The sequence below is a fragment of the Acomys russatus genome, chromosome 1 (assembly GCF_903995435.1).
Source record: "Acomys russatus chromosome 1, mAcoRus1.1, whole genome shotgun sequence".
NCBI classification, from domain to species: domain Eukaryota; kingdom Metazoa; phylum Chordata; class Mammalia; order Rodentia; family Muridae; genus Acomys; species Acomys russatus.
In genome coordinates, this window is record NC_067137.1 from 10633938 (window position 1) to 10659914 (window position 25977).

At 51.8% G+C, this 25977-nt stretch overlaps 1 protein-coding gene across 1 annotated transcript; it reads right to left on the reverse strand.

Moving 5' to 3' along the window:
• Positions 1-5117: 5117 nt before the first annotated feature.
• Positions 5118-14766, reverse strand: Pkdcc (protein kinase domain containing, cytoplasmic). The gene is made up of 7 exons (XM_051162183.1): positions 14114-14766; positions 9944-10066; positions 8856-9127; positions 8171-8250; positions 7816-7920; positions 5722-5895; positions 5118-5514 (listed from the first exon to the last, which is right to left on the reverse strand). The coding sequence occupies exons 1-7, from the start codon at positions 14750-14752 to the stop codon at positions 5429-5431; spliced, it is 1479 nt and encodes a 492-aa protein (XP_051018140.1). The 5' UTR covers positions 14753-14766; the 3' UTR covers positions 5118-5428.
• Positions 14767-25977: the final 11211 nt, after the last annotated feature.

The following is a 25977-nucleotide window of genomic DNA, read 5'->3' on the forward strand; positions in this document are numbered from 1 at the left end:
AGGACAAAGGGAGATGTTTTTCCTGAGGTTGACTCCCTTGTGAAGAACCAGAGACACCAGAGGCATCTAGGAAACCACCCACCAGCTGGAAAGCCGGGCAAGTCAGTGGGCTCTCTAGGGCAGGATTAGAGAGCACTTAAGCCAGCTCCTCCTCCGGTGGCCAGGCAGCCTGTGTGTGCTAAGGAGAAACCAAGCCCTCCTAATCTACCAGAGCTCTTTGAAGGGTCAAATGAGAGTGTGGATAAGGGGGAAGTGGTAGACAGAATCTATTTACACTTTCCAGAATCCTCAGAAAGCTCCACACCAGAAGCCTGTCCACAGAGCTTGTCGCCATGGGGATGGGGAGAATGTCTGGTGACAAACAGGGACCCGGCTCTGAGATAAGAACTGGAGAGCAGGGATAAGCAAGTGTTTTCTTTGGGAGTGGAAAGCCTTAACAGTCAGCTGGTTGCCGGGGAACTGATGTTCCTGGTGGTCTAGGTGAACAGACCCTCAGTGGCTAGAGACAGGACCATCGGATGCCTTTGTTCGACCAACTGCCTGTTACACAGCCATGTCTTCTGAGTGGCTTTGTTGGACATGTCTGTTTTGGTGGCGTTTCCAGCAAGCTCATGAAAGAGGGGCGTGTGCTAAAGACTAAGAGATCTTCCAAGTAGGAGAATTTTAATGAAGGGCTGTAAGATGCAGATGTAGGGGGCTCCTGAGGGGCGGAAGATGATCAATAGGGGAAGAGGCAGGTAAGTATTTCAAAGGCTGTGTACTCTGCTTTTGTTAAAATACCACTTTGGATAATAATAGCAAGGTTATTCATTTTAAAACATATAGATTTCTATTTGAATTTTAAAAAAATCACATCTTATTTATCTATTTCTAATTTAGAGTGTGGGGGGTGCACAGTATGGCAGATGCCATGGCACATGTTTGGAGATCTGAGGGGATTTGGCTCTCTCCTTTTCCATGTGTGTCTCAAGGACTGAACAACAGGTGCTTTTACCTGCTGAGCCATCACACAGGACTGAAGTGACAAGTTCAAAACCCTTAGTGACAGTTCAAGAAGCCATAAGGGGTTATTACAGCTCACAGCTTTTCAACTTTCTTCATTATTATAGTCATTACTGATTCTTAAGACACTTTTCCCATAATGGAATAGTTGGGTGTGCTCACGTGGCATGTGCGTGTGTGTGTGTGTGTGTGTGTGTGTGTGTGCGCGCGCGCGCGCGCGCGCGCGTGCGCACGCACACGCGCATGGAGGAGAAAGGTTAATGTTGGGTGTTTTCTAGCTCTCTTTGATATGCTTTTGGAGACAAGGTCTCTCTCTTTGCTGAACTTGGAACCTACTGATTCTTCTAGACTAGTTGGCCAGTATGCTCTGGACATCTGCTTGTTTTTGCCCATGTGATGTTGGGCAGCCACGTATCTGGAGGGCCACAGGCCATTGTACTATCTAAGGTTTTTTTTCTGAGGGCCAAGTTTCATCAGAGACTAAGAGCTCTTTCAGGTAGAGGAACCTTAGCGAGGAAGTGTGCTGTAGAGGACTCCCCTGAAAGTTTGGGCTCAAACTTTCATTTCACCAAAACAGCATAGTAAGTAGTTGAATATATAGAAATAAAACGAGTTAGACATCTCTTAGACCCCCTCAAGGCGAGCTACTCCTTCAGTGTGAGGGGTGGTGGGCTCCTGGTCTGCATACACCCCACCACTGCCCATCTGGGAGGGCTGGCAACCATGCATTCACACCAACCTCCTTAGCCCTCCAGCTGTAACTTAGGGTTGTCTTCTAGACAGGAGACGAGAGGGAGGAAGGAGATGTGACGAGAGTGAGCCTCTGTGTGAAGTCACCTTGCACAACTGTTTGCTTTGGTCACTTCCCTTTTACTTGTGGTCCCTTTCCATAGGACTCCTTTGGGAGGTTTCCAGGCTCTGGTAACAGCTCCCATTCCCTTCCCATGGTTAGAGATGTCAAAAGTTTAGCTCCTACAGTCCCAGGTTGCAGCACTATTCTTGGGGTTCCCCTATGCCATACCCTTGTCACTGTATCTTACATTCACTGTGGCATTTATTTCCCGTTGGGCCCCTGGATGCTGGAGTGGGGGTGTCTTGCCACCACACTTTGAGAAAGATATAATGGGAGTGGAAAAAGGCTGGAGGAGAGTGGGCAGGTGGATGCAGGGTACACGAGAGGGAATTTTAGGAAGGCTTTTGGTCTGTTTTCTCCATATAGTTAGACTGATTGGCAGCTTTCCATGTGAGAGGGACATTAGCTAGAGAGGTGAATAGAAGTGGGGTTCCTGTGTGGCAGACCTCAAAAAATGTCCTTCGGGGACAGACCCTTGGGGGACATCCTCATTGTACATGATGATATCAGTGTGTGTGATGATGCCAGTCCTGGTTCTCCATCTATGGACCATCCGGCAAAGCTGTGGTGTAGCCTGGGGTTCCTTCCCAGCGGCATGTGGGAGTGGATCACCAGTCCTGTGGGTGACACCAGCCTTCAGAGATTGCTATGCAGAGAGAAGGGGATGCCAGGCTTCTGAATACCCAGGCTAGATCCTGGCTCTTCAGCCCTCAGGACACACACCCATCTCACGGTTGCCATGAGAATTAAATGGGAAGAGGGTAGAAGAACAGATGGTCTCAGAACAATGCTAGTCAGAGCCCAGCAACTCTCTTTGCCTCTTGATCCGGGAGCAGGGGGCAACCATGTTTTACATGTTCAGCCACAGGATAAAAACGCCAGAAGCCCTTGTCATGGACAGGAGGTGGGTGGGTACATTATCCTCGAAGTCTCCTAATCCCATTTTCTGCTTTCACGTTAATCCTCTTCCTAGCTTTTCTGTCCACCGCATACTCAACTCCTAGGACACTGGCTGGGGAGCTGGGCCTCACCCCTCCTAGTCAAAGGCAGTGCTTGCTTGCGGGGTGGGGGGCATCCTAGGCAGGGGTGCTGTGACAGTCTGCTAGGCTTTGCTCCCTGTAGCAGCCCGGAGTGGTCTTTGTGAATAGATCATAGGCAAACAATGAGTAAGGAGTTGACTAGTAACAGGCAGGCAAGCACCAGAGTGCTCAGGGAACTGATGACACAGTGGCGGTGTTCGATAGTGTGACCAGGGCACTTAACAGAGTCAGTCGGCTGACACCGGCTACAGACAGAATTTCATTCATTCCAATTCTTCAGATAGCATCACCTTAAAATCTGCAGACAAATGAACTCAGGGAAGTTATTTTAGTCAGATAACACAGTGAACAAAGGCAGCATTTCCTAGGGCCGCTGGCCGTCTTTGCCCGGTTCTGGAGCCTCACAGAGAAAACCACCAAGCTACATTGTCCCTCATGTTGCTTCTGTCATCCCCAACTTTGGAATAGACCCATGTGCCCCAACCCAGCAGGCTTCCCTTTTCTGATGTCACTGAGGCTTCAGCAGATGAAAGCCTACTGTTCCCGGAAAGCATGGTTACTACAGTGCGGTGGGACAGAGCAGGTGTTGGGATCTGGTGCTGACGTTCTCCAGGAGGAGAAAACAATGCAGGCAGGAACTGAGCGACAGGTGGCTATGTGTGGGTGACCATCTGGAGGGAGGAAAGGCGTTGCTTTGTAATAGCAATATCCCTTTCTGGGCAGTTGCCTTTCCACTCAAGATTGCAAATGTTTTTTTTTCCTGAGATTTACAGGCCTAAGTGTGGCCATTTCTGTCCCCAGAACTGGGTTCTGAGGCAAGGCTCACTAGCTGGAGAGAGAAACTGCCTACTGTGCCTTCAGTTACCTCTGTGTGAATCTTTCTGAAAATACTGTATGCTTTAGCTCCTTGCATTCTCAGACTCTAATCCAGATTCCTCTTCCCCTTTTTTCCCCTCCCAGACCCTGCTTTATCACTTTTGCTTTGGGTATTGTACACCCCTGCAAGGTTGTTCTCGCTAAATCCAGAAAATCAAAGCTGCTTCTTCTATAGATCCTTCTTTCTCGTCACTCTCTACATAGTTCTTGCTTAGAGAAAGGGTCGAAGAAAGAAAAGTGCCAAGCTGGGCGGTGGTGGTGCATGCCTTTAATCCCAGCACTCCAGAGGAAGAGGCAGGTGGATCTCTGTGAATTCCAAGGCCAGCCTGGTCTACACAGTGAGCCCAGGACAGCCGAGGCTGTTACACAGAGAAACCCTGTCTTAAAAAGCCAAACCTCAAGAAAGAAAAAGAAAAGTGCCTGTGAACGTGTGGTGGGGCAGTGGTGATGACAAACGCAGAGGGTGCACCAGGCACGGCCAATCTGCCTGTAGGTTGCTTGGAAACCTCCTACTTTATTTCTCCATCAGTTAATCGAGACTGCCGGCATATTACTACAAGGCTGATACTCTTGGGTTAAGGCTTTGTGTACAGAAAGTAAACACGTGTCAAAATGAGAACCTCCTTGAGAGACAGGGATTCACCCCGAAACATGCTCAGGATGCGGCTTGGAGGGTCAGATGGGAAATAGGCATCATGGGAGAAGAGGCTGAAAACACAGCATTTCATCTTCAGGGTTTGCCACCAAGATTCCACTCCTCATAGGTTTCCATGCTCCATTAGGCGGACACCACCATCCAAATGCACTAGAGACATAATCGGGGTTGAATAAAAAGTTTCTCAAGAACTCGTGATGGAGAGGAGTATTTGTCACGAAACGTCATTTTATTAATTGATTAATTTTTTACAAAAATAAACAATTTAATGACCAAGAAGTAAAAAAGCTTCTGGATATGCAAACTCCAGGAGGGGGGAAGAGCCTGGTTCTGGCTGCTAGATGGCTTTCACTGAAAGCAAATGAGGCAGAAAGGCCCCGACCCTACCCCGCCCCAGGTCCTGGCTCAAACGCAATCTGCTCCTCCACTCCAGTCTTGGCTCATATGGATGTGTGCACTGCTGCCCATGACCCCTGGGCTGGTCTAGGAGCAACCTCTAGGGAGAGGCCAGAGACAGCCCTCCCAGGTACTGCTTTTCTCACATCTTGGAGCATCCCCGGGCTCTCCGTTTGGAGCTGAGCTCAGAGAACACTCTATGACTGTCACAATGCAGCTTCTGCCCGATGTGGCTTTACAGACGCAGCAGTGTTCTGGCTACATTCTTAAACCATGAATGCGGTGACGAGGCTGCCCACGGAACTGTCCCAGTTAAGACCAGCCTGAGGCCCTGCTTTCAAAGCCCAGAGCTCAGGAGAGGCAGTCAGATCCCAGCCAGGGATTCCCAGGCTGGAAGCAACAGTCTCAAGACCTCAGCTGGCAAACTCACATTTTAACATTTTGCATATTGCACGTTTGTCCTGGTCATGTCAGTGGCTCTGGGATGACAGCCTTGTCTGCAGGGGTTCCCAGGTGATATGCAAATGTCTTGAGTGTACAGTCACTCCTGCAGCAGGCAAGCCCAACTGTCGAAGATGCCAGCTGGTCAGCTGAGCCCACAACCAGTCACCCAGGGGCCTTCACATATATGGTCTTGCTGGCATCATGGACCACTTGGCTCCATCCAGTCTTAAAGAAGACCAGCTTCCGACCTAGGGGCAGAGAAGAATAGGAAACTTTCTCCTTGGAGGCAAGGCCATTCTCTCTATAAAGTGACTGCCTTGAAGGACACATGTACATATCTCTTTTAGCATCTCTGCCTTCCCTCTGGCTTTTCTGAGGCAGGAGGGCTTCTACCTTTCACATCCTTTTGGAGAAGTCTAGCCACTCCTTTGAGATACCCCCTCCCTCTGGCTCACCTGTCCAGGTGGTCTGGTTGGTGACCACAAAGGCACGGCACTGAGCATGACTCTCACAGACATCTACAGCCTCGGCCAGGTTGAACACAGACAGAAGGCAGCCACCATGGTGGTAGGATGGCCAGCAGCGATAGTCCTCCTGGGGGATGGTACTATCTGGAATGCGCTGGTACTCTGAGGGATGAAGGACAGAAAATGAGAACTATGTGCTTGTGTGAGGGAGAGCCAAGGACCACTCTGTGGATAGGATGCTGATGTCCTGGCCAACACCACCAGCGTGGAAATGAAGGCAGCCAGCTTGACAGCCAGGCACAGACGTGGATTTGAGTCCATTCACATCTCTTAGAAATAAGGCCATGTAGCTAGTTTAAACAGCACAGGGGAAACGGGGGCATGTGTGGGCCAGGCACACACTCAGAGATACCAGCTATCTGTGTTGGGTAATGAGGTCAGGGCAGTTTAGACATTTAGAACGGGGCTTCTCAGATATCCTGGTACACATGTATTTCCATGAAGTATTATTAAGATGCAAATGGGAAGGCGTGGGGTGGAGCCTGGGAATTTCTGTTTAGATTCCAGTCCTGCCCATGTGTTGCAAGTGTTAGTGAACAGGTAGCGATACAGCCACCCCAAAAAAGGCCCTGTTGACCGTGGGAAAACAGGCAACCCCAAAGCCACCCTTAAGCATGCCATCAGAAACATGTCATCGCCAGCTGGCAGGATTCAGGTCCCTTGAGCCAAGTGTGCACACTCTGCGCATGTGTGTGTACTTTCTGTGCATTAGCTAGGTCGACTTATAAAGGAAATCCCTCCCATCCCCCCATCCCGCATGTGCTTCTGCGCATGCGCTAGATAAACTTATAAAGGGAATTCCTCCCATCCCCCATGTGTCCCCATAGACTGTCTCTGTATGTCTGTCCTAATAAAACCTTCACGTGGATCTGCCACATGGCATGATTTCAGAGCCCCTCAGATAAACTTGTCCTGACTCTGGGAAGAGGCCAACTAAGTGTCTAAGATAGGCCTGGGACCTCAGTCAAGGAATTTTGAGGTTTAGAGCCATGTAGATTAACCTAGAACATAACAATTCAGGGTTCAAGTGTTTGAAAAGGGTTGAGGCTTCCCTGTGGTCCAGAGCACCAGAGATGACTCCACAAGAGGCTGAGAGGTAGGCCTCTGGCTCTCTGGACTTTCCCAACTGACCCCCCCCACTAGCCCCAGTCGCTGACTGATCATGCAGAAGCCGTGGGCCTCTGGCCACCCCACCCTCCTGCCTCCTTCTCCTGCCAGGGACTAGACCAAAGTCCAGGCAGGGTTGCCTGTGATTTATGGCCCCATAAACTGAGTCCTCGGGGACAGAGCCAGCCATTGTTCACCTCGTTAAACTTTATTTACAGGGCTAACGAGGGCTCCCCCACCCCTAAGGCTAGCCAGGCCTCCTTGAAAACAGAGGCTGCCCACCCCTTTCCCCCCTGCCAACCACAGCTAAACCCTAAGGCTTCTGTAGAGGGACCACTGCCTGGAACAGTAGCTGTAATTCTCCCCATCCCTGAGAGAAGTGGCTTCTTGGCTGGCTTCAGAGTGGGCTGCCCCCTCCTGCAGCTGCCCTCCGTGCCCCAGGAGTGCAGAGGAAGGAAAGAGAAGCAAACTATGCATTGCGTTCGCAGCTGTGGAACCGGAAGTGTGCTAATTGCTTTTACACACCTTGCAGGCTATTTAATCCCCATAAGAATTTTGCTAGGTGAATTATTTTGAACCCAATTCACAGATGAGGAAAACGAGGCTCGGGGTGGGGGTGGGGTGGGGAGAGGTAAGTCATACAGTCAGCTCACGGAGGGGTTGGAAACCATTCATAGAGAAGGTGTTAGTGCTTAGCCCAGTGCTCAGGGCAGAATGCTAGCTGTTCTAGGTCAGTCAGAGATGGGACTTCAGGGTGAAAACTTGATGGTCTGTGTGATGACTCCAAGTGAACCCTGAGAGTGGCCTTTGGAGAGGAGAGTGTCCCTAAGACGGGTAAGCCTAGTGGCTAGAGGTGACTCACTCTTAAACCTGCTACCACCTGCCCACCCCCTGGTTCCTGCCTCAGTCACTCACCAGCATTGCTGCCTGTAGAGTTCTGCAGGTACTGCCCACTCCGGTACAGGTGCAGCACTGTCTCCAGCTGGGCCAGGGTCTCATCTGCCCCCCAGGTGAGCTCTCCTGCAAAGTGCAGTACAGTTATCACAGCACACCCTGGCAGCGCCTGGTCCTCTCCACGGAAGCCAGGCCCTTCCCTCCCTGAAGCCAGGGGCTTGTGCCCAAAGCTTGGTGGCTAGGGAGGGCCCTTAGCACAGAAGGCTGCCTTAGAATAGGAGGGGTCCTAGACCTTGCCTGGCCCGGAGTCATTCTTGTCCCCACTTCTGACAGGGCAGGGGCAGGTGACAGGAAGCAGATGGATCCTGAGGCTTACCTGTGGCATTGACGATGGTATCCAGCAGAGGCCGGAGGGAAGGCGGGGCACTATGGGGCAGGAGGTACGTGAGGAAGAACCTATGACAGACAGGAGCCAGGGGCTCAGGGGCCCAGGCTTTGGAACTAGCTCCTTCTCTTTCATATTTCACTAGATATAGACTTCAATGTGGCCCGGGAGCCTGAATCCTCACACAGGGCCCAGGCATGCTCACATTCTCCTGGGGACTCTGCTTAGCCTTAAGGTATGGGATTTGGGCACAGTTGTGACTACAGCTAACTTCAGACCACACTGGGACACCAGGGGTCCCTTTCCCCACCCTTCCTCGTGTGCCAGCCCACACTGTCCTCTGTCTGACCTCGGCAATTGAACAGCCCCATAGTTGGGGTTTCTCAGCCAGAAGGAACCTCGTAAAGGTCAAGAGCTAGGGCGGAAAAGGGACATGCCAGTCCTGGCAGCCTGAGGCCCTGCATAAGACACTATTTTAAGAAGCCTCCAGCTGCCCCTCTAACCTAGCTCTCCTTAGAGCTCACTATTTTTAGTCTCTCAGCTGCAGTCTCTCTTGACTGGGCCCCTTGGCTCTTCTGGTCAAGGTTACTCTCTCGGGTTGACCTTCTCCCCACCATGGGGCTCTTACTCTGTCAGCCCCTCCTTGGCTGGAGCCCCAAAATGTACAGGCCGTTACCTGTAGGCATTGTAGAGGTTCCGTTTCTCATTCATGCCCTCACACCAGCCCTGGGCCGAGCAGGGTAGGGTGAAGTTCCTGGCTGGAAACTCGAGTAAGCAGTCGGCACCACTAGTGCACGGAGTCTCCTCCACACGGGCGTCATCCAGGTCCGTCACCTTCAACTCCCCATCCACTAGCACAAACTGCCGGGGGCGGAAGTCAAGCAGAGTGACCGAGCCCAGCGGGGAGTGGGCTAGGTGGTGGAGGAGGCGGCCGAGGCTGAGGCAGATCTAAGGGTAGACACATAGGCTGGCTCAGGCCTGCTGGACTTTAGCTCGGAGGTTGGCCTTTCTCTTTTTCAGGTCCCAAGGCTGAAGCCAGAGCATTGGGAAAGGTCACTGATCTTCAACTGACCCTTGGCTGGACTAACCACTAGGGCTGAGACAGCAGCAGGAGTGTGGGCATAACGAAACGCTTTCCTTAAGCCACACCTTGAATGTGGCTTCAGCTCAGCAGCGTATGGGACTAGAGCCACGGTTCTCAACCTTCCTAACGCTGTGACCCTTTAACACAGTTCCTCACGTCGCTGTGATCCGCCCCCTCCGCCCCCCCCGCCAACCATAAAATCATTTTCGTTGCTACTTCACAACTATAATTTTGCTACTGCTATGATTTATAATGTACATCTGATACGCAGGATATCTGATATGCACCCCCTGGGAAAAAATCTTTCGATCCTCAAAGGGGTTGTGACCCACAGGTTGAGAACCGCTGTACCAGATGTCCCTAAGGTTATTTGTGGTCCCAGGAAACTGGTTTTCCTATACCTGCAGTGTAAAAAGGTGCGTATGCATGTGTGTGTGCGTGCATGCACTTCTGTACGTGGGTCTACACATCTGTGAATGTGCACACGCTTGCCCTCATGAACACATATGTGTGTACACATGCTGCGGGGAGAAGGGAAAACCCTTTGGCCCGTGGCTGGGAGTGCTCCTCCCACCCTCCCTCCCTTCTTGCCTGAGGAATCTAGGCTGCTCTGGGAGGCTGCCTTCTAAGGGAGAACCAGCCAACAAAAAGCCCAGGCCTGAGCCCTTCTTGGTGCTTACCCGGAACCGATCCTCCCAGGAAGTCTGCAACAGCTGGATCATTTCCACAGGGGAGCCCAGCTCTGTGATGGTGGTCAGCGTGTCTGGGATGTCCTCACTGTCTTGATAGCAATAGCCATAGAGCTGGGGGAAATCCAATGCAGGTCATGAGGTCCCCGGGAAGAGTTTGGAACAGAGAAAGATTGGACTATTACGCACTCCACCCCTCTGCCCTGGAGGACACATCTCTCTGCCTTTGCTTTAGCTCAAGCCAGTGGAGAACAGTGTTGCCTAGGAAGGTTGGCCTCGGTTCCTAAAGCCTTAGCTTCTACTGGCCTGGTGACATCAGATCTTCGCCTTTTGTTACTCAGGGAGATGGGCAGGCTTAGCCGCCATGTAACAGGCACTGTGTTACGTGTACTATGTGTGTACTCCGGTTCTTCATTTTAAATTTTATTGCAGTATATCATTATTGTGGTGTGTATGGCATGCGTGAGTGTGTGTATGCTGAGGTCAGAGGGAAACTTTCAGGAGTGAGTTCTCGCCTCTCATTGTGGGTTCTAGGGAGTGAACTCGGGTCATCAGGCTTGGTGGCACACATTTTTACCTTCTGAGCTATCTTGCTAGCCTTTCAGTTCTTGTAATCACCCTAGTGGCATAGCTATGGCCATTATGCCCACCTTGGGGTGTGGAAATTGACTCAAGCGAGGTTGTGCGGCTTAAATAGGTCATACAGTTAATAAACACAGGAGCTAGGATTCAAATGAACGCAACCAGGATTTCACAATCTGGCCCCTCTGCTAAGACACAGGTCAGCAAATGACTATTCAATTTCTTCCCCTACTCCACTTTGTGTTGCGTCTCTACCATCTCAGCTTCCTGAAGCAAAGAGGCACATCTGGTGTTCTTTGCGTGTGTGCCTAGGTGACATAAATGGGAGATACAGTGAAGGGTGACTCTCAGGGAGGGTCTGTTCGGGAGAGTATGATAATGAGGTGCTATGCACTCTCCCCCTCACCCACTGGGGGGGGGGCTCCTGCTACCACCCAGCTGGCCAGAGGAAACCTTTGCCATTAACACCCCCACAGCACCATTCTCATAGGGTGGCCTGCTTCTCAGTGTTTCTCCGACACACTGCATAGCTCTGGCTTACAATGGGCTCCAAAGAGGCAGCACCCTATGGAACATGAGCACAAAGGCCGAGTTGTCCAAGCCATACAGGGGAAAGTGAGGATCTCTGTGGTGGAGGGTTGAGATGGAGGACAGGGAAGCCACTCATGGCCTTAATGGGCCTGTACCCAGCAGCTCCTCATACAGACACCCTTACCCTCCCCCAGCTGCCCTGCTTGCCCCAAGCACCCACACTCATCCCAGGAGCCCCAAATCCTACACCACCAGAGGAACTAGACTCAGTGATAATCTACCAGACTACCTGGGCTGTGATGTGAGTGATGAGGGGCCATCTAGGTTACCCTCCACATCCCCAGTCAGCTCAGGGAAGCCCCAGACTTGGGATGGGCTTTGGGAAAGCTGAAGAAGAGAGCAGCCCTGGGGCCTGGTTTTCATTTTCTTGCTCCAGTGTGAGCCTTTGTGGGAAACTTCTGAAGGTTATTAAACACCCGGAGGTCGTTAAATGCACTGTTAACGAGGTATTAATCAACACCCCTCAGGAAAAAAATAAAAAGACGCCATTAACCCCCCCCCCCCCCAACCAGGAAGCATGAGGCTGAGCGCTGCAGTTGTATCCTTTGTTCTTTTCGGGAGAGAAATCCATTCTAGCATGGTCAGAATCTGCAGCCCAGGTGGGCCTGAGGCCATCTGAGGCCTGAGGTCCTAGCATGATGGGGTGGGGAGAGGGAAGACTCTTGTGCCCTTTGACCCTGGGCTACAGAGGCATCTATCCTGGGAGGAGGGTATATATGGAGGATAAAGAGAGTCCAAAAGACAGAAGGACCCCAGGTAGTCCCCTGGTGACCAGAGTCTGCATTGGGAAAAACACAGCGGGCCTCCACCGCGGTCTTGCATTCACAAACAGAGCCCACAGCTTAACTCTAGGCTGTCCTGAGACAGGGGCGGGAAGGGATCTTGGGGTACTTTAGAAAGTCCACTGGCTCCTCCCTAGTTCAGCAAACAGTCAAAATGGTTTTGAAAATTTAAATGATTAGGCAGTATTAGAACAACGTGATTTTCTACCTCCTGGCTCAGAGCTCTGAGGCCTCATGGGCAGGAAGACACAGTGCAGGCCGTGGTGGCCACAGAGGCAGCATAACTGAAGAAGCCAGGGGGATGATGTGGCCTGATAGTGAGAGAATAAATGGGGGATCTCACCCTCAAAACAGTCCCTAAGATATACTAGGGACTTCTACTTTTCCCTAAGGCCCTTTCCACTTCTATGCTAGGGGGTGCTAGCTCTAAGCTCGGACTGGAAGAGTCACAGCCAGTTCCAAGAGATGCTATGCTGGTGAGGGCACGGGTGAAATGTGCACTGTTGTAATGTCTTGTCTTTCTCTGGTGCCCTCATTATGGGGGTGGGGTGGCGGGGGGAGAGCACAGCATTGCAGAGAAGGACCTGTCTGTGGGTCTGGGTGGGCGTCTAGCTGGATACTTACTGAAATGCTTGGTGAGACCAGAGAGGTAGGATTCCCTAAGGCATAGGAAGGCTCACTGAATGTCAAACCTGTCCCAAGAAAGGGCCTTGAACAATTAATGGACACTGAATGTCCTGCTAAGTCACTCAAGGCCTCTCCGCTCCTCAGAATTTGGCTGGCGCCTTAAGTTTCCAGAAAGTTCCCAAGAACCCAGAAGAGGAAAAGAAAACAAGGTCCTCCCAGTTAGTATGGCCACGTAACCAGCCGTTCTCTCCCTTAAGCTACAGTCAGTGTTAGCCATGAAACCAGACATAAACACACATGATGGGTAGCTGCCTGGGACCCTGGGACCCTGGCAGAGCTCATCACAAGTGTCTGGCTAGGACTGGGGGGCATGTTCTAGGGAGACTTGGAGCCACCTAGAGTACAGGCAGGGTTCCGGCCTCTTCTACTGTATGTGGCCCACAGATCCCTCCAGGCCTGGGGCCCCTTTCTCACTACTGAGGGAAGAAGGGATGGACTGCTGGGTTTCTGGTCAGTTCTTTGGGTATAGAAAGGTGAACCCGAGGGGCTGTGAGGTGGGGGATATGGTCAGCTGGGAGGGTCTGCACACACTTATGTCACCTGGCCAAGAGCAGTCAGGGGTCCCCTTTCAGTCTGCAAAGGGAGTAGTCTGTCTTATCCAAGGCAGAGACCCCAGGGAGGGGAATTGGGCTGTGTTTGCATGGTGTTGGCGTTGTGCAGGCCTGCTGTAAGTCCAGCCTTGGAGGGACAGGTGGTGGTGGGTATCATCCTTCTTGCCTGTGTCCCCAAAGAACAGGAACACAGAGTCTCTTACTAGGAGGGGATGCATCTGGCTTTTGGAACCATCTAGTCTCTTGGCTAAGCACACTCTGAAGAGTGTGGCATTCAGACTGGCAGACCTTGAGTCTCCCGGCCTAAGACCCTGAGGCTTCTTTTGTGGCGCAGATGGACCCACTTGAAGTCCCAAGGAAGCCCTTGGTCACTGCTGGGAAAGGCTGTGCCCTTTTCTGGCCTCCTTTATCTCTTCCAATGACCTGCGAGCAGAGTGAGAAGTGAGAGACTCCCTGAGCATCAAGTCAGATACAGTCTCTTTTCAGTCCTCCCCATCCCCCACTGAGGTTCACCATCTCCAAAGCCAGACAAGTCACTGGACTTTGAAAGTAGCTGAGTTCAGGTTCTACCAATATGGGGGAGGGGGTGACCTATTACTGCAGCTGGGAGCTGACTGAAGCTGGGTGTTGGAGACGGGTCACTAAGGCTGGAGATAATTACTCTGGTGTTCAACCACCAGCTTTAGCCAACAGCTGGGTCTTCTGTGGCCACAACTCCTAATCCCTGCCTTATCACTAGTTTGGGGTCCTTCTCTCTGTATTTAATGGACGGGTGTGTAAACTGGGTAGAGTGTTATACCCAAAGGGTGATAGGCAGGCAGGGTGGTGTTGAGTGGTTCCCTATTCTGCGTTCTGCACCTAGATGCAACGGGGCACAGTCTTTGACGCCTTGCGACTTACTCTGTAAAACCAAGGAGTCTTCCAGAATGACCAGTCAGCCCCCTCATCCCGGAACCCCATTCTCATACCTGCAGCACGTTGGGGTGCCGCAGTCGCTCCAGCAGCACCATCTCCTTGAGCAGCTTGTGGGCCGCCAGGCGATAGCAGCCCCTTCGCGCCCCGAACTCGCGAACGCAGCTGCCCAGATCGTGGCCGCTGAAGTCCACTGCTTTAAGCGCCACCGCGGCGCCGCTGGGCAGGCGGACCCGGTACACAGCTTTAGTGTAGCCAGAGCCCACGTACTGCGCGCCAGACACGTTGCGGAGCGCGGCGCAGCCCAGGCGCGGGCCCGGGCCGGGGGAACCCGGGCCAGGAGCAGGGGGCCAGCCCGCAGCGCCGTCGGGTGGGGGTCGGACCCGCGGGGGCCGGGGACGCTGCAGGCCCGGCCCGCCCGGAGCCAGGTCCATCAGGCGCCGCCGCTCTGGCCGGCCGGCTCCCGGTCCCGGGCCCCCGCGGGAGTAGCGCTGCACCTCCTCGTAGCGCGCCCGGATCTGCCGGGCCAGCTCCCCACGGCCCCCGCGACGGCCCGGGCCGGGGGCTGCCGAGGGCTCCGGGGACTGGCCTGGCCGCGGAGGCTCCGAGCCCGGTGCGAAGAGCACGTTGAGAACGGAGCCCAGCAGGAAGGAGGCGCAGAAACCCGCGGCCACGGCCGCCCGCCGGCGCCGCATCGCTCCCCTCCCCCCCGGCCGGCCACGCGCGGCTCCCCGGCCCCGGCCCCGGCCCCGGGCGGCTCAGGCTCCGAGGCGACTCCGCTTCGCGCCGCGCCGGCCCCCTGCCCAGCCCGCGCGCATGGCCCGGGCAGCCCCGACCCCGGCCCCCGGCGGGCGGCACATCGGCCTGACACTTGCCTCCCTCCCGCCCTGCCCCCGCCGCTTATAAGGCCCGGAGCCACCCCCGCGCCCGCCCCTCCGCCAGCGCCTCCCCGCGCCCGGCCGAGCCCGTTCTCGGCGCCGCCCCCTCTGGCCGCCCGGGCCGGCCTTCCCCGCTGACTGACAGCGGGACCTCCTCCCGCGGCCAGCCGGGCCTGGGAAGCGGCACGGAGGCGGCTCCGGCCCTGCCCAGCGCGCGGCCCCCGAGCTCAGGCCGGGGAGCGGGGGAGGGGGACGGCGGCGTGCGGCGTGCAATGGGCAGGGGTTCCCAGCCCGAGGCGAGGCTAGATAACGGGACCCGGAGGCTGAAAGCAGAGCTGGCCCGGAGGGTGCGGGGAGTTGGAGGGGCGAGGCCGGCGGGTAACGGGTTCCGAGGGACTAGCCGCCAAGGCCCGGGTGCGGGGATCGCAGGGGTGCAAAGCTGCCTACTTGGGTGGGTGGGGGGCGCTCAGGGCTGCGGGGCTGGGCGCGGGGAAGGACGCTGAGGTTCCGCCTCCCGCGGGTAAGGCTGTTCTGGGACAGCCTGGGTTCTGGGTGTGGTGAAGGGCGGCGGTGTGGGGAGGCGGCCGGGCACCTGCGAGAACGCTGCGGGTGGAGACTGTGATTCTCAGATTTAGTCAGGAGATTTTGGAGATGGTCTATTCAACTGCCTCTACCAGGACTTTCTGATTTTCCTTATCCGAGAATCCCCCACTTCTAGACAGAGCTCTGCCCCCATCGCCGAGATATCCCCAGGTCTTTGACTCGCCAGTAGGGGATTTGGAACCTTATACAGCGAGTGCATTGGTGTCCACGCACGTCTGCCTGTGGAGTGTGTGCATCCGCGTGTCTCGAAGGGGCTACTGTGTCCCAGGCAGGGAGTGTGTGCCCTGTGTGTAACTTGGTGCTGACTCCATCAGAACTTCTGGTCCCTCCTCCTCCCTCCCTGATTGCATCATTAGTGCTAATTGAGGGGCTTTCACACGCCAGTGCATTAGCTGTTTGGAGTGAGCTCCCCCCTCCTGCGAGATAAGCCGCTACCCCTCCCCCTCGCAGCTCTCCGCTTCCCTAGGACTCTGAAAGTGTCCACCTAGGTCGTCTCACCTACTTGGGCTCCCTCCTAACTGGAAAACCACTCTTCCGGCAGTGCGCTGGATAGGTGGGGGAGATTGGGTAAGGGTAAAGCTTAGGGGATGGGGGAGAAACCCGGAACCACTTTTCTGAGGGGCTTTCTACGGAAGAGAGTTTTCCCTTAAGAAGTCTCACGTTCCTATCGAACCCAGGGAGGGTCTCTGCGATTAGAAAGGGAATGGAAACGTCTGAGTGGTTCTTCTAAACATTGGAAGAGGAGGGGGCCAAATTTGTTAGGCTCAGCCTGTGATCGCACTGAGGTAGGCCTTCTGGCTTTGAGTTCTTGGTCCCCTAAGACTCAGTAAGTGGGGAGTATGTTGACTTATTAGTCATGGGAAAGGCAGGTTGAAGGAAGCCATGATTCTCCCTGAGAGATTTGGGTGGATTTGACGGAGTCCGGTCTATCGGTCTGTTCCTGTTTAAGCTGCTCCGCCCAGCTCTGGCCCATAGCTGCCTGGAGTGTGTGTGTGGAGTGGGGAGGCTCTGAGCAGATGCCCTCCCCAGCCCTCACACCAGATGTCTTTGGTCTAATTAACTGTGCTGGGAAAACCAACCTGGGTTTGTAAACATAGCTACTGGCTAAAGTCAACAGGGAGCAGCAGCAAACAGTTCCCTTACACTAAGCCTCCTGGAGACCCAGCTCCCCAGATAAGAGGGGGAGCTGGGTGGATCAGGAATCCCCTGGCCCACCGATGAATCAAAGAAAGACTGTCTGCCTGGGTGACCCCAACATGACGCCCATTTCCTTCCCAGTTCCACAGTGTCCACTCAAGGAGAGTGAAGACCAGCTACCATGCCCAGGACAGGTCTGTCTGCCTTCTGGCAATTTCACCTTAGCTGGCTCCACAACCAAACATCATCGTGGGGGGCATATTCCTTGAAAAGCTTTCTTTGGTTCCTCTGCGTGCTCATGCCGTGAGGAAACCTTCATGGGGAGGATTTGGCCTTGCGGTGTACAGCTCAGAGTTGGTGAATATAACTCGAGCATTGTTGACTTCATTACACATCGTGTAGGTATTATAATGACACGTTCTGAAATTAGATAATTATTCCTATGATACCTCTGCCAAGCTTTGGTGTCTCTGTTATGGTTTGAAAGTACAGTGCACAGTAAGAGCCAGAGAGATAGGCACAAATGTGCACGTACAAATGTGTATGTGGTACACATCCAGAAACCCCGAAAGCAGGACCCTCACACCTGCTGCCTCACTTTACTCTGTTGCCCTGTCTGAGACACACAGACATACACGAGCATTTTGGGTCCTAAGAGAAAGCAATGGAACCTTTGAACCGATTAGAGTTTCTGAATTGGTCTTCGGCCAATTTTTGATCATTTGCCTCAGTGTGTGTGTGTGTGTATGTGTGTGTGTGTGTGTGTGTGTGTGTGTGTATGTGTGTGTGTGCCATTCAGGGACAGGAGTTATTTCAAAGAACTGGAAAATAAGAACACTGTGCAATGCCACTGTTTCCCTCATCTGTGTTTGCCCAGTCGCCCAAAGAAAGGCCAGACAGGGCCGGCCCCACAGCCTGGGCCTCACAGGCCAGGGCCCAGCTCAGGGCTGGAGTTGTTTTCTCAACAGTTTCAGACCACAGCATCTTCTTGTTCCCGAGTTTTCCCCATCTCCCCGTGACACACAGGAGCCTTCAGCCCAGCATTACCTCAACAAAGCTCTATGCTTTAGATTCACTATGTTTTTGTTTTTTTCTTTCCACTTCTTCCCACTCCAATTCAACACACTAGCCAGGATACCAGTGCTTGGAAAGGAGGCAGCTGGCCTAGACTCTAAAAGGCTAACTTTTCCAGGCAGTGTTTCCTAGATACTTTTTTTTTTTTTCCCTTCATGACATCAGACCCTCTTGGGTTGCTTGTATTGTAGTAGGCCTTTCCTTCCAGCCCAGGGTCCTAACACCTCTCTTGGAGGATTGCTTTCTTCCCAAAACAACTGGAGGATGAGTTGAACTGGGAACTCAAGCTTTCATGACCTTGCACTAGCCCTCCATGCAGCCTGGCACCGCAGCTTTCCATCACTCGGAAGAAAGCCACATTCCCAGCCTGTTGCCTCCTGGCCATCCCCCACACGCCTTCTCCCAGGGCTTCCCTTCCTTTTCCTCAGCTGCTTCTGCAAGATTTTCATATATATATATTTTTTTTCCAGACAATGAAGGTTAGGTTTCTTACATACAGGATGTACAGGAGCCCCAAGTCAGAGGTCCCAAAAAATTATGGGCAATGGGGGTTGAGAAATTAGACTGAACAGAGATAGACTAAGATGCGGAAATGTGGGCAGATAAAAGCCTGGACTCTCAAGGGAGGTAGTCAGAAAAAGATGGGGGCAACTGTGCTTAGGAGACACCAAGAGAGCTTAGCACCCTTGGGTGTGGCTCTGCCTGGAATCTTGTGCCCCTTCAGCTCCATTACTATGTCAGTGGGCAAGGCCCCCTTTAGCCAAGGAACCAAAATGTTCTGAGGCCTCCTGGTGCTCCCATGGCTTGGCCTGCTCACACCGTCCTTGCAGCACCAGGGCCTTACTGCAGGGCCTTCCCACTCAAGCTCTTGACTAGGCCTGTTCTTGCCAGCCGCCTCCTCTCTGCTCAGCTATGCCCACTGCTCAGGATGCCTGGTCACAGTGATGTCTCCTTCCCTCCATTTTCTGGCTTGTGCCTGCTGTGACTGGACTCCATCTGCCACCTGAGAGAGGATGTGAGGGGTTTACTTTGGGTCTGGGACCCTGAACTGAATAGAGAATCAGGGAGGTGGGAAGGAAAAATAGCAAGGGCCAAGCCCCAGGCCTCCTCCCTATCTTGGGCAGATGGAGTGGCAAGCAGAGAGACAGAGAGATGGCCATCCATAAGTAGTGATGGACAGAGCCTGGCAGGAACTGGTGAAACAGTCTTCCACTTGCCATGTGTGCAGGTAGTGACTAGGAGACAGTAGGTCACAATAGGTCACAGCTTCTCAGATTAAGGCTCCCTGAGTAGTTGGAGGAATGTTTCTCCTTGTCCATGATCAAGGAGAAATAATCCATTTCTCCCTCCCTCCCTCTCTCCCTTCCTCCCTCTCTCCCTCCCTCCTTCTCCCTCCTTTCTTTCTCTTTCTTTCTTTCTTTCTTTCTTTCTTTCTTTCTTTCTTTCTTTCTTTCTTTCAACAGGGCTTCTCTGTGTAGCTCTGGCTGTTCTAGAACCAGCTCTGTGGACCAGGGTGGCCTCGAACTCGAGATCCACCTGCCTCTGTCTCCAGAGTGCTGGGATTAAAGGAGTGTGCCACCACTGCCCAGCTGTATGCATTCATTCTCTTTGCTGCAGTTTGGGAAGTGTAGTGGGGGGGTCAAGACGGGCCACTCAGTGGACTACCTGGCTCTAAACTCATAGAAGATGGGCAGTTATCTCTCATCTGCTATCTTCTGTATCCTGGGGACATACAAGGCACTGCCTCGAGTCTTGGCTCTCCGGCTCCACTGAGGAGTTTAAATGGTGTAATTAGGAAGATTCACCCTAAACTCTTAGGGCCTAAGTAAAGGACAATATGGGAAGTCCAGGGCAAAGGAAAGGAAGGTGGGCAAGAGCTATGCTGCCTGACCCTCATGGAGAGTCAGCATGTTAGGAGGGCATGCTCTGAACCAGGGAAAGCCTGTACCCCTGACACATACTACAAGGTCAGAATGACTGCCCATTTTGTGGACAAAAGAACTGAGTAAGGCTTGAGGGTTTGAAGGATCTGTTGAATGGCCAGCCTTTGAAGCAGCCATGATATGTGACAGTAGTGACTCTGGCCCAAATTCTGGGTCTTACTTCAGCTTTTCATTAGTTTTTTTGTTTTTTTGTTTTGGTAGGGGGATTTGGGGGTGGGAGGAATCTAGCTAAAGGGACTGGCAGGGAGGAAGGCACCAATGGAAGCCAAGACAGATAGATGTTCATTAAAGTCACTTTTGCCTCTGGGTAACAAGGTTTGGTTATAAAGATTTATTATTTTATTGTTCTTGTTAATACTAATGATAGAGCACACTTATTAAAATGCTTTCCATTATCATATAATCTACTTAACAACCTAGGAGATAAATGCTATCATTATGCCCAATTTTCATGATGAGAAAATTGACATAGGAAAGCTGAGGTAAGGTGCCTGTAGATTCGCTGCCACAGGAGGAGGACCTGAATCTTGGGCGCCCAGGCCTCTCCCCGCAGAGGATCTGCTAGGAATTCCCTCTGTTGGCTCACCATCTGTCTGGGCAGAGTTGACTTCTGCAGCAAATATCCTAGGGATTGTCTTTCCAAGCCCAGTGCTGCCATATTGGTTAAAAGATAAGTGTATGGTGCTGTTAAGGGCCTTCTTTTTAAAGATTTATTTATTTATTATGTATAAAATGTTCTGCCAGAAGAGAGCACCAGATATCATTATAGATGGTTATGACCCATCATGTGGTTGCTGGGAATTGAATTCAGGACCTTTTGGAAGAACAGACAGTGCTCTTACCCTCTGAGCCATCTCTCCATCCCCCACATTTTAAAATGTATAGCCCAGGCTGGCCTCGAGCTCGTGATCTTCCTGCCTCCGCCTCCCTCAGCAAATCCTACCAGCATGCGCCACCACAACTGGCTGATTTCTGTAGCAAATATCCTAGGGATTGTCTTTTCAAGCCCAGTGCTGCCATATTGGTTAAAAGATAAGTGTGCGGCGGTGCTGTCAATGGATGGAGGTGAGCTGAATCCTTCTGGAGTGAGGAGCTGTGGGGACAAAATAAAGGGGACAGAGACACATTGAAGAAGCAGAAACCAAACTCAGTCAACTTCTATGTTCAGTACTTCAGAAAACCTCCGCGAGCTCTGAAGTCCCTCCTCCCTCCCTCCCCCTTTTCCAAGGAAACTAGTCAGAAATGATAGTTTACAAAGGCTTAACTTGAATCTAAGGAGTCTGTGTGGAATTAAAATAATTATTTGAAAAATTCAGAAAAGCACAAAAAAAGGGAAGAAAAAATTGCACAAAATCCCTCCATTAAAGGAGATTATCTTTAGTAAGATGCGAGAGACCTCTGGCCTACTCCTCCAGCCCCGTTTGCAGAGGTGACCTCCATGACCCATGAAGAGGTAAAGGCTCCCTTGGATGCCCTGCATACCCACCAGCCCCCCTCCCCCCTGCCAGTGGTCCCTGCACTTTGCGGCCAGGCTCCACGCTTAGACTTCAGGACTCTTGATGTTTTCAAGCTCAAATCCCAGTCCTGAGCTGTAAACCAACCAACCAACCAACCAACCAAACAAACAAAAAAACAAAAAATCCAAAAACCAACCAACAACAAATAAACAAAAACAAAAACAAATCCAAACAAGCAACAAAGAAAACAAAAACAAAAACAAACAAACAAACAAACAAACCAACAGTAACCAGGCCCTGTTAGTTGGATTTGTTCCTTTTTGTTCTTTACTCCCTTTCTCTAGAGTCTGAGTCCTTCTCTGCCAAGAACACTGCTTCTAACACATCATTTTCCTGCTGGAAAATCTTTGAAGATTCCCCAACATTTGCAGAGTAATTTAGTCAGCTGGCACTTACGGCCAGGCGCGAGCTACCTCTTGGATTCTTGTATGTACGAGCATTTCCTGACTCCGAGTGGCAGCCCAGCTGGTGGCTTCACCAATCTTTGGAGTTCTTCTCCTGTCTCTCTTATAGTTTATCAGTCCCCATATTCTGCCACCAATGACCCAGGGCTGGAACTGAACTTTGTTTTCTCTTTCTGCTTTAACTCCTTGTAGAATTTAAGAGCGATGGGACTTGACATTTCTCGCTCTGTTCACCTGCATCCCTCAGCCCTGCATCTTGAGAATCTCCTTTGAATGATGGAGTCCCTGTCCGGGGGCATTTCTTGACATAATCCCCTTTTTGTTTTGTTTTCTTTTCTTTTGAGACGGATCTTGCTTGGTAGCCTAGTTGTGCTTAGAACTTGCTGTATAGCCAAGATTGGCCTTGAGTTTGCCATCCCCTTGCCTCTGCCTCCCGAGTGATGGCAATACAGGAGTGTGCCACCATATCCGGCCTGTCTTGACATATGCTTTAAAAAAAAAATCTTTTCATGTGTGGGGTAGTGGTAGTGGTGGTGGTGGTAGTGGTGTCTGTGTGTGTGTGTGTTTGTATATGTGACTGTGAGGGGTGCATGTGCCACGGTGCATGTATACACGTCAGAGGACATCACTGGGTGTCAGTCTCTGGCCATCTTGTTTGAGACAGGGTCTGTGTGTCCTCAGGCTAGCTGGCCAGCAAGCTCCCCGGTATTCTCTTGGCCCGGCTGCTCATCTCCTGGTATGCTTCTTGGTCAGACTCTATTCAAACTTGGCTTCTCATACTTGCACTACAAGAGCTTTCCTCACAGAGTCATCTCTCTGGCCCCAAATATTCTTGATGAAAAGAGGACCCTGGGGCCTCCCCATGTGTTGTTGCCTTCTGGTTACTTAGTAGTTTGGCAAGAGTCCTCTTAAAACAGGGCCTTGGGATTCTTGACCTCTCATTTCCTCTGCGTGAAGAGCTCTGCTAAGGCCCCAGGCCTTCCCAGGGCAAGGTGGGCTCCTTCTCTATCTCTGGCTGCAAGTGTCATCTCATAGACAGGCCTCCTCTGGGCACTGCCTATCATGTTGCTCTTCTTCATGCTTTCAAGACAGCGCTTGCTGTAATGATCTTGCTACATCTGCCATAGTTTTACTTTTCTGCCGTCAGCTTCCCTTCATAGGAATGCAAGCACGCTGAAGGCGAGTGAGTCTTTATCTTGTTCTCTACTGAGTGTTTCAAGCTCTGGACAATGGTCAGGTCTTTTGCTAGCATCTCCCTCTATAGCCTGGATGCCATGTATCTAATAACGTCTCATCTTTGATGAGCGACATCAGTCATACATTGTTGGCTAAATAACAAGTGTCTCCTGCTACTAAGAGAACAACCACAACCACAGAAAGCTCTTTTTTTTTTTCTCTTTTCTTTTTTTGGTCTTAGCTCAAGCCAGCCTCCTTATTGACTGAGCCTGAATCTCTGCAACTGTGACTTGTGGTTGTTCTAACTTCAACAAAGTGATATCCCTTTTTCTCAGGGGCTCTGCTCTGTGACTTTAAGGTGACAATCAGTTAATCCAATAACAGAATCCTGCTAATGTGCTAATGGGAAAGGGTGAGGGGAAAAGGCTCCTAGCTCCCTCCTTCCTGACTCAGGTAACATCTGTGCATTTAACAGGGCCCTTCTGGAGACAATTAAATAAATGCTTTATTGAAACAATAAAACTAATAGGGGCCTCATGGAACTCAATGAAAGGTTTTTAAAAATTAACTTCATTGTATTTTAAGCTCTAAAACAAGCTTTGTGGGTGTGTGTGTGGCGGGGGGGGAGTAGGGGTGGGTTAAGGGGAAAATTTTCATTAAATAGATCCCTGACCAAACTTTGACTGCTTGGAAGATTGAAGACACAGTTGTTCACTTTCCCTGTGGAAGGGGCTGCTTTGTTCTGGGGCCTCGTCTCTGATCGGATCTTTGAGCAACAAATCTGGTTTTGTCCTTGGGGCTATGCCACCTTACACTTTAATTTCTGCCTTCTTTGGGTGTTGGCAGCCTAGGTTTAAGTGTCGCATGAAAAGAAATAGCACAATGACACTTGTCACGTTGAATGGGTGAACTAATGAACATTGGGGTACTCTGGGTGTGGTGGCTTATGGTGTCTGCAGTCCCAGCACCCTAGAGGCTGAAGAAGAGGGAGGGTTTTGGTGAATTTGAGGCTAGCCTGGGATATGTAGTGCATTCTAGGCCAGCCTGGGCTACTGTGTGAGACTTTGTCTCTGTGGTTGTTCTCTTAGTGGCAGGAGACTCTGTCAAACAAAACAAAACACAAACCAAACAACAGCAATAGAAAAACCCCACAAGGCACTCGTTAAGGCAGGAAGTAAGTGGAACATCTGCCTGGCCTTCATTTGTTTGTATCCAGGTCCATCTGCCCTTCTTGACTGTCCCACAGGTCTCTCCCTGGCCCATCACCCATGGTTATTCCATTTCCTTAGGATCTGTGTTTGGCCTCAATAGACGTCATGGTCAGATTTTGCTGTACCAGAACCAGAGGCCAGAGGTTTCTGGCAACCTGTGTGTGGTTCTTCTGCTTGGGGGAAGGAACAGGTGCTTCCTGGGATTTCCTTGTGAAGGATCTGCTGCTGGGTTTGGAGGGGTGGGGGTGAGGGTGGGGGTGGCGGTGAGACCCCGGATAGGGAAATTCTCCTGGAAGATGTAGCTCTCTGCCCAGATGGATGGAGCTGGCGTGAGACTGTCTTCGGGATTCCCCATTATTCCTATCAAGGTAGAGTGCTGATTCAAACCATCTGTGGTCTGTGAAGTCTGATTGAACTTGGCATTTCCAACCCTGAGCTCCTGGCTTACGCCCTATGTGAATGTGAGCAGGAGGCCGAGGGTATGGTTCAAATCCTAGTGGATCTTCACACTGAGCCCTACCTAGATGTCTTGCCCTGTAGTGACTTGGGCATGTGTGGCCCCTCTCCTTCTCCCACCCTCCCTCCACCTGGTAACAGTCAGGGGGAGGGCTTCTGAGCTGGAAGTCTGAAGGTTTCTGCTCCCGACTGTGCCCTAAAGTGCTCCTCTGACTTGGGGCAAATGACCAGGTCTTTCTGGGTCTCAGTTTTTCCACCTACAAAATGGGGATACTGACACCTGCTGCAGCTCTTTTGAGGATCAAATGATGCATAGGTGTGAGTCACTTTGAAGTGCATGAAAGTGTGCAAAGGTCGCTTGCTTTGCTGGTACAGATGTCAGGACCGAACCTTCCCTCCCCGCAGGACTTGATGCAGAACATCTTTTGGCACTGGGAACAGAATGAGGATTTGGGAGGGTTTTGTATACTTTCTCTTCCCCATATCCCCACCCTCCCAAAAAAGGGCAGCATCAGCATACTTTCTCCCTCATCTGTCCTCCGGTCTCCCCGGCTGCAGAACTTGGAAGTGTCTGACTCTTGTCATTCCTTTATCCCCTCATATCTGTGCTGTCAACATGGCTTGTTTCCTCCTTTGAAGTCTATCCCAGACTCCTCTTCTCTTCCTAGTCTTACCACCACCACTCCCATCTAAACCGTCATTATCCTGGCTTCTGTGTGAGCACCCCAAAGTTTCTCTCTGGTTTCACGCTTCCTTCCCTCTATGCTTTCCTCACAGGGCTGCCAGCTCCCTGGGGGGGGGGGCAGCGTCTTATTAAATCACTACAGTCTAATCAAGGCCACATCCTCTGTGCATGCTTGACGTGTCCCGAACCCCTGGTCCTCTGTTCTGCCTTCCAGGTCCTTTACCTGTATTTCCCTCAACAGCCAGACTTAATTCCTAATCGTCCTCAGTCCATTCTGACCTCTGTGTCCTGGCATGGGCCACTGCAGGGCCTGGGAACACCTTCTTCTAGTCTGTTCACCAACTGTCCAGACTTGTAGGTCCCAGCTTGTCCACAGATCGCACCCCTAGACCTGCTTAGGAGGTTGTCTGATGGGGCGATCTCTCCATATTCATATTTCTTTTTATTAGGACTAATTTAGTGTCAACTCTCACGTCTCCCTTCACTAAGCTTCGTTGAGAAGGTGGCAGAGAGTTCTGGCTTGGAGCAAGGAACAGGCCCGGGGGATTCTGTATTCAAGGTTTCTTGGTTCCTCTTTACCCTCCCCCTCCGCAACCGTGCTCTTCAGAATCTCCCCCTGCTATGTCTTCATCCATCAGTAATAAAGTAGGAACAATGGGGGGTTTCTTTCTAATTAAAGGGAACAGTTAGTGTTTCCACTTCAAAGCCCTGAGAGAGAAGACTTTTGTTCCTCAGGCCGGGAGTCTGGGAGGCGCGTTGTGTTGGGAAGCAGAGCCCCAGGCCCAGCCAAGCATTAAACTCGTGAACCTGAGATCCCCCCATTTGCAGGCAGAGGA